This window comes from Hoplias malabaricus, chromosome 2, assembly GCF_029633855.1.
Source record: "Hoplias malabaricus isolate fHopMal1 chromosome 2, fHopMal1.hap1, whole genome shotgun sequence".
Taxonomy (NCBI): Eukaryota; Metazoa; Chordata; class Actinopteri; order Characiformes; family Erythrinidae; genus Hoplias; species Hoplias malabaricus.
The window spans coordinates 17718918-17727413 of NC_089801.1; the positions used below are offsets into that span (position 1 = coordinate 17718918).

At 46.7% G+C, this 8496-nt stretch overlaps 1 protein-coding gene across 1 annotated transcript; it reads right to left on the reverse strand.

Annotated features, from left to right (window-relative positions):
• Positions 1-4272: 4272 nt before the first annotated feature.
• On the reverse strand, positions 4273-6979 carry her7 (hairy and enhancer of split related-7). Its single transcript, XM_066662190.1, has 3 exons — positions 6872-6979; positions 6165-6254; positions 4273-5725 (listed from the first exon to the last, which is right to left on the reverse strand). The coding sequence occupies exons 1-3, from the start codon at positions 6944-6946 to the stop codon at positions 5240-5242; spliced, it is 651 nt and encodes a 216-aa protein (XP_066518287.1). The 5' UTR covers positions 6947-6979; the 3' UTR covers positions 4273-5239.
• Positions 6980-8496: the final 1517 nt, after the last annotated feature.

An 8496-nucleotide genomic window follows, 5' to 3' on the forward strand; every position in this document is an offset into this window, starting at 1 on the left:
CACACTACAAACACTCTAAACACACACTACACACACACAAAACATTTGCATTCAAGAACCCTTGGCTACTCATTGTACCACATTCTGACATCATCCATCCATCCATCCATCCATCTCTCTCTCTCTCTCTCTCTCTCTCTCTCTCTCTCTCTCCCTCTCCCAGAAGCAGCCTCTGGGTCAATATTAATTACTGCTTGTTGCGTCCGCTCACACATAAATTTAAAGAGGCAGCCAATCAGAGCACAGGGCCTAGAGACATGGACCAATCAGGTGAAGCTTTGGCCTTGGGGTGGGGGAGTCTTGCCCCTGACAGCTGGGCCTATTGTGAATGATTCTGTGTGTGTGTGTGTGTGTGTGTGTGTGTGTCTTTGGGTGTGTTCATTGCTGCACCTGCACACTGAATATTCTTCCTTTTCTCTTTCTCTTTCTTTCTTTCTCTCTCACAGCTTGATGGAGATCAGAAACCCATCCCAGAATAAAAGCAAACATCCCTCGTTCCACTGTAGAGAAGAAAGGAGTGTGTCCTCCTGCCTGTGGAGAGAGGGATGGAGGGATAAAGGGGATGGATGTTTTATGAGAGAGAAAAACAGGTTTGTTTCAGTCTCACCCCACTGCCACACCTTCTCCTTTCTCTCTCTCTCTCTCTCTCTCTCTCTCTCTCCCTCTCTCTTTCTCTCTCTCTCTCTCTCTCTCTCTCTCTATCGCTCCAGAGAACACAGTTCCACTGTTCCACACACCAGAGCAACCCCATCCCTCCAGAGAACACAGTTCCACTGTTCCACACACCAGAGGAACTCCATCACTCCAGAGAACACAGATCCACTGTTCCACACACCAGTGGAACCCCATCACTCCAGAGAACACAGTTCCACTGTTCCACACACCAGAGGAAGTCCATCACTCCAGAGTACACAGTTCCACTGTTCCACACACCAGAGGAACCCCATCACTCCAGAGAACACAGTTCCACTGTTCCACACACCAGAGGAACTCCATCACTCCAGAGAACACAGTTCCACTGTTCCACACACCAGAGGAACTCCATCACTCCAGAGAACACAGTTCCACTGTTCCACACACCAGAGGAACCCCATCACTCCAGAGAACACAGTTCAACTGTTCCACACACCAGAGGAACCCCATCACTCCAAAGAACACAGTTCCACTGTTCCACACACCAGAGGAACTCCATCACTCCAGAGAACACAGTTCCACTGTTCCATACACCAGAGGAACCCCATCACTCCAGAGAACAAAGTTCCACTGTTCCACACACCAGAGGAACCCCATCACTCCAGAGAACACAGTTCCACTGTTCCACACACCAGAGGAACCCCGTCACTCCAGAGAACACAGTTCCACTGTTCCATACACCAGAGGAACCCCATCACTCCAGAGAACAAAGTTCCACTGTTCCACACACCAGTGTTGGGGGCCTAGAGACCCAAATAAATGAGTTTGCCCCAAATACATTATGTGCAATAAGAGTCTCTCTCTCTCTCTCTCTCTCTCTCTCTCTCTCTCTCTCTCTCTCTCGTCACATCCTTGTGTTGTTGTTTTTGATTGCCCCGTGGTGTGTTGGGGTGTGTGTATGTGGTTGGGGGTGGGGAGGGGGTGAGGCAGGTTTTCCTTGTTTTGCTCAGTCTCTCGGGAACAAAAGTGTTGAGCGTCTGTCTGGCATTATGAGCCCCAGCCTTCTCTCTCTCTCTCTCTCTCTCTCTCTCTCTCTCTCTCTCTCTCTCTCTCTCTCTCTCTCTCTGGGCGAGTGAGGGCAGATGGTGGCCGGGGGCCCGGGGCCCTACATTAGCACAAGAATAGTGAGAGAGAGAGGGAGAGTGTTTTTGAAGAGCCCTCTGTCTCCCCCCACGCCCCACGCCTCTTTCTTTCTCCTCTTTCTGTTCTCTTTTTTTTGTCCAATCACAGGGGAAGTGTGGGGCAAGGCCGAGTGCCGGTGTGTGTGTGTGTGTGTGTGTGTGTGTGTGTGTGTGTGTGTGTGTTTAAATGTGTGTGAAGCTGAAAAGAAACACAAAGTCACGCTGTGGACACGTGTGAGACGTGCTCTTTATACAAAGGCCCCTCTTCAGCCTCGTTCTGAGCAGTTTGCTCTTTTAAAGCTGCGATCAGTTGTTTATAACAAACAGAAAGTAGTAAACAATGATATGATTATTATTATTTATTATTGCTTTTTAGTGCAGATCAAATCAGGTGAAGAATCAAGCTTCTTTGTCATCCCTGAATGAACCCGTTTCTGCGCCACAGAGCGGGTCGCCACAAGGGGGCGACCTTCTATAAAATAACTTTACAGTTTTCTCCATTTATTAAAACTCTAAACACAAACTGAAAAGAGTTTATTACTTTGTCAAAAAGCCAGAAATCTCCGGCCAAGCGCCTACAGAACCTCAAATAAACACTGACACACTCACAACACTGCCATCACACGTGGAGATGTGTGCTTGTGTTTAATGAGGCCATGCTGCACATACAAAGGCATATGAGGGTGTGGAAAATAGATTTTTTGTAAGTGTAAGGTTCTTTGTCCCAAATCATCATTTACACTACGACGTGTCTGTACGTAACACACACGAGACCCATTTAATGGAGAATGTAGCAAAACAATGAGAAACACCAGGGGAAAAAAGGTCACAAAAGAAATGTATTTATTGCAAAATTTATGAAACATCCTGTCTCTTTTATGCTCTTTACAAACAATCACAGCCTCCTCCCAGGTGTGTGTGTGTGTGTGTGAGTGTGTACAGGTGAGACATGAGCGAGACGAGTTCTGAAGCAGGAAGTTGAATGTTGAAGGCCGGTGTTTGCTGGTGAAGTTTCCTAAATGATGCAGTGCACTGGTTCGTCGTGGTTAAATAGAATAAAAGGCTATGATGTCTTTTGTGCGGTCTCCAGCACACAACCGTCCGCCACATCTCTCTGTCGCTCACTACTGCCCTCTGCTGACCGATTAACAGCAGAGCACAGGTTTTATTACGGAGATTTGGCGCCGCCTTGTGACCAAAATTAATAGCTCTTCTAAAGTAAACAGATCTACACTGGGTACAGTAAAATGAGTAAAATAAACTTTGTTATTGTTTGTGTGTGTGTGTGTGTGTGTGTGTGTGTGAGAGAGAGAGAGAGAGAGAGAGAGAGAGAGAGAGAGAGGTGGAGATCAAACACTGTTTTAGTAACAGACATCACTAATGTCTAAAATCACTAATTGACAGGTTTAAATGTAAGGACTAGGGTTGGGACTGGTGTTAGATTTAGGAAAAACACAATACAGCTGCCAGGATCCTGACAGTGGGGTGAGATTATAAGGGGACATCTACAACTGAGGGGAAACGCTGTTCTCTCTCGTTTGTTTATGTTCAGAAACACAACGTCTTTTAAGGAGGAACTGTGTATTTTAGGGGAATAATGACTGTATCTTTTAATGTGGAGCGGTGTGTGTGAGTAAGAAGTGACTATCTTTTAAGGTGGAGCAGTGTGTGTGAGTAAGAAGTGACTATTTTTTAAGGTGGAGCAGTGTGTGTGAGTAAGAAGTGACTATCTTTTAATGTGGAGCGGTGTGTGTGAGTAAGAAGTGACTATTTTTTAAGGTGGAGCAGTGTGTGTGAGTAAGAAGTGACTATCTTTTAAGGTGGAGCAGTGTGTGTAAGAAGTGACTGTATCTTTTAATGTGGGGCGGTGTGTGTGAGTAAGAAGCGACTGTGATTTCACCTTACTCACACACACCGCTCCACCTTAAAAGATGTGGCGCTTATTCCCCTCAGTCGACGTTCCCTTTAAATCACTGAAGGTATCAGACTCTCTGTGAACCTGTGGGCGGAGCATCTGTGGTGAGACCGGGGCTACACTTTAACTTAGGTGTGTGTGGGAAGTCTGACGACACAAATCGCGCCTGCAGCGGATGCGAGGGGCTCGTGCCTGAGCAGCTGCTGCGCGTGAAGGTGTGAACGGAACCATTCGGTTCTTTCTTTGATCCCGGGCTCGTGTCCCCCTCCCGCCGCGCTTTGATTCTGAAGCAGCACGAGCCGAGCCGCCGACCCTTTGATCTGGAGGCGCGAGAAGACGAGGCGAAAGGTGTGAAGGTGTGAGGTGTGTGCGGTGGGGGGGTGGAGGCAGGGGAGCACGCGCAGGTGTGAACCGGGGCTGTGGCGCGTGCGGCGGTGACCGACACACACACACACATAAGAAAAGGACAAGGGCTTTTGAAGTGAAAACAAAGGAGAACAGCTGGAACCTCTGGGAATGGAATGTATTTATTTGTGCGTTCAGCTTTAACAACTATACAGCTGAGGACATCAAAGGCAATAAGAAAGAAACAAAAGGGAATGAGGAATAAATTAATGTGCAAAATAGATAAATATCATCGGAGCAGGTCAGTGGAGAGGAGAACAAACATCTCAATCCCTGTCTCAGTTTTAGACGCGAAGCACCTCCCCAGCCAGCGCGGGCCCAGGGGTCATCACCCAACCCATACAGAGGGACCCACCTTTGTCGGACACAAGCGGCCCACCCGGGTCCAACTCATTGCCCAGTTTCAACCTTGTGGACCCCCTTGTGCAGGCTGTGTCATGGAACTGGTTTGTAATCAGGGCTGGACGATAATTCAATATCAATATATATCACAATATTGGTGTTTCAATAACAATTTTCAATATTTCGATATAAATATTCAAAGCACCTGTCACTGACTGACGGTCATTAGAGGGCGCTGCCGTCAGTTCACTTCCCTCAGTATAGAAGTATAGAACATATTAATATTGAGAAAGGCTGGAGGTTTATGCCTAAAGGTGTTTTGGCAGTTTTTCAGCTGCTTTTATGTTGTATCTAAATTATTAAGAAATATATTATGGCCATATCGTCCAGCCCTACTTGTAACTCACTTACACACTCATTTTCTCTCTCACTTGCTCACTCACTCACTCGCGTACTCACTCACATACTCACTCGCTTTTAGGAACTCCTCCACAAGGGGGTGCTATACAGTGCTTCGCATCAGACACTATGTGTCCTTGTTTATACATTATTTACACTTTTATACAGTCATAGTCATGCAGTTTTTCTAAACACGAGCCTATATCCGTTCTGCTGTCAGGAGGTATCAGGTGTTGTTGTTTACAACCAGTAAACTGCATATTATTATTATGATTATTAACAATATAATCACTTCTCTAATTATTACACAAGCCCCGGTAAATAACATTAGGTAAATAACAAGTCCTTTTACACAAGTCCAGGCTCAAGGCCACGGCCTCCAAACCCCCTGCTGCCCCGAGCTCTCCTGCCTGGAAGGAGGTTGCGAGGTTGTGTGTGGGTTTCCATGGCAACGCAGGAGGTCGCGAGGACGTGTGTCTCTCTGAGGGACAACGTACGGCTGTGAGAGGTGCGTACACCTCCTATTAGACCCTTCTCCACGCTGGCTCTTCTCATGGATGCCAGCCTTGCGAGGGATACGGGTCCAAGATGTGGTTGCCATGGAAACATTCAGCCGGCTCATGTGCTGGTACAGAGCTGAGGGTAAAGAAGCCCGGAGCCCCCGGGACTCACCCTCCGTCTGTAAGAACCAAGCGGCCTTGTGTAAACACGCAGAGAAGCCGTCCAAGTACTGATCCCCCTCAGAACCGGCCTTGGGTCCTTCTCGAGTTTTTTGTGCCACTGCGCTTCGCAGGAATACAACGGTGTTCTCTAGGATCTCAGCCTTCTCCACTCGCCTCTGAGAAGCAGCCTAGAGGAGACAAAGAGGGGGTTCAGCCTTACAGACACTTAATATACACTGATGGACAGGTGGATCAGACACAGCAGTGACACAGTTTTAAATCCTGTCTCCGCTCACTGTCCACTCTGTTAGAGGATGTTTTTGGTCGGTGGACTGTTCTCAGTCCAGCAGTGACACTGAGGGGTCAGCAGCACTGCTGTGTCTGATCCACTCACACCAGTGTCACTGCAGCGCTGAGAATGATCCACCACCACATCACACCTGCTCTGTGGGGGTCCTGAGCGCTGAGGAACAGGGGGAGAGGAGATGGACTACAGTGTGTAAGTGTTGAACTACAGGGTGACCGGAGTGGACAGTGGAGCTGGGAGAGGGAACACTGGGTGTAGAGACAAGGAGCTGGTTTTAATATTTTGATCAGTGTATTAAAGGTAAAGTTACGGTGTCTCACCTCAGGGCCCGGGAGGAGTAAATTTCTCAGACTCTCAAGACTCCTGTTCATCCTCTCTCTCCTCCTTCGCTCTACCTGAGGCTTTAACAGCTGCTCACACACACACACACACACACAGAGACAGAGAGAGAGAGATTAACATTAGTAACTCTTCAGAGACTGTGGGGAGTGAGGAGCAGGTAAAAAGATGCAGTAAATAAATCATGAATCAAAAATTTTATTTGGGTTTATTTAAATTTATTTTCTCAGTTTTTTTTTAAACACATGGGGCTATGATCAGCAGCCCCATGTTACATTTACAACATGTATAAATACAGTGACAATTCTATGTAAATACAATGTGATTTCAGCATAAATATAATGTGAATTAAATATAAACGCAGTTTAAATTCAGTGTTAATTCAGTTTAAATTCAGTGTACAGTGTAAACGCAGTTTAAATTCAGTGTACAGTGTAAATGTAAATGCAGTTTATATTCAGTGTACAATATAAATGCAGTTTAAATTGTGTGTAAATATGTGAGTGTGGATCAGTAACCAATTCTAACAAAGGCCTAATATTCAGAGATCTGACTAAGAGTCTATAACTTTATAACCATAAACATGACTTTAAATTACTGAAGGAATGCCTCAGTCTCTCCTGTGAGATCAGGGCCTCTCTCTAAAGCTTTACACAGCTGTACTATGATTATTTTATAAAACACATACCTTTCTGTCCATTCTGGGTCCCTGGCTCTGCTCCAGGCTCCTGACAGCAGCAGTAGTCCACAGGTCTCCGGTCATTAGGTCCACAGCAGAAGGTCTCTCACTGAAGTGTCAAAGGTGTGTGCTGTCTGAGAGGAGCTGCTCAGGGTGTTTAAAGGCTTGGGGGCTGTGATGTCACTTGGGCACGCCCCCAAGAGTGTCTTACTGGCCAATCAAGAGTCAAGGCAGTGTGTAGTGTGTCTGCAGTAAAGCAAATTTTCTGGATCCCTTAACTCCTAAAGCTCAGTCACTGATACCCCACGAGCCCCACAGCAGTGTTCTCCCCTGTGTTTTTTAGCTGTTTTCACTTGCTTCTCTTTCTTCTCCGTTCTAGTTTTCCCTGTTTTTACTCAGTGCTTTTATTCCTCTATACACATTTTGCTGCATTTAACCTCGTCTTTGCGCTCTCATATAAACACGGGTCCAGAGCTGTGATTGGACAGACTCAGACGAGGGGGCGGGGCCATTCTACAGTCCTTGCATTTGACGTCAGAAGGGGAGCAGAATCAGAACGATTCGTTTTATCATGTGTTTTTAGACTCAGGCAGCGGACAGTAAACTGACTGGGGGGCTTGTTTCACAGTGTGTGGGTTGGTGGGCTCCAGAACTGAATCAGTGAGTGTCACTGACGCTGCAGGTTCTACTCCAGGGCCCTGATGGTTCTATCTCATCAGTGGAAGTTCTTTAAGTTTAATATTAGCCACATTTCTGTGCTACGGCAGCACCTCGGTCACTGATTGTTGATTATAGGTCACACACAAGGTTGATTATAGGTCACTGTGTGTGTGTGTGTGTGTGTGTGTGTGTGTGTGTAGAGAGAGTTATGAGCTCATAAATCAACCTGAGAACTAACCAGCCTTTCATCAGTCTGTGGATTAGACGAGGTATTGGACTGAGATTAGAATATTAGACTAAGTATTAGCCCAGGTATTAGGTATTATACAGGGTATTAGATTATTAGACCGAGCATTAAACTGGGCATTAGACAGTTAGATTGGGTATTAGTTTGAGACTCATGCATTAGATCGGACATATAAATATTAAACTGGGTATTAGACCATTAGACTGGTGTTTAAGGGTGTTCTCCTGGGAAAATACAGAGATCAAAGATATTGGCACGCGCTCCTTGGCGCCCCGACTTCCGTAGGCACGTGCGTGAGTGTTAAGTGTGTGTGTGTGGTGTGTGTGTGTGTGAGAGAGAGAGAGAGGTGTTAATGGCCCTCGTGCGCCTCGCGCCGCTTGTAGGACAAATGCTGGGCGCGTGAAACAAAAGGAGACGCTTTGCGCCATTCATCCCCCGCCAACCACCCCCCACCCCACCACCACCAAACACACACACACACACACACACAAGGCCGTGGGGAACAAACAAACAAGCTCCAGACACAAAGGTGTGGATTAAAGACCCACTACGCGAAATGTGTTCGGTTTGTTTACCTGTAAATAACAGCACGCGAGGAAATCCCCGGCAACTTTACGCATAAAAATGCCCTAAGCTAAATTCTCCACGTGCCTCCACATTGAGTTACAAAGCGCGCCCTCATTTGCATATGAACGCGGCCTCGCGCCTCCCGGAGTCTCCTGAAGCT

What these genes read in the sequence shown, in the direction of transcription:
- her7 (XM_066662190.1), bottom strand. Translation starts at nt 6,946, where the DNA reads ATGACCGGAGACCTGTGGACTACTGCTGCTGTCAGGAGCCTGGAGCAG. An exon ending in GACCCAGAATGGACAGAAAG is followed by an intron (nt 6,255 to 6,871) that starts GTATGTGTTTTA and finishes GTGTGTGAGCAG; the next exon opens with CTGTTAAAGCCTCAGGTAGA. An exon ending in TACTCCTCCCGGGCCCTGAG is followed by an intron (nt 5,726 to 6,164) that starts GTGAGACACCGT and finishes TGTCTCCTCTAG; the next exon opens with GCTGCTTCTCAGAGGCGAGT.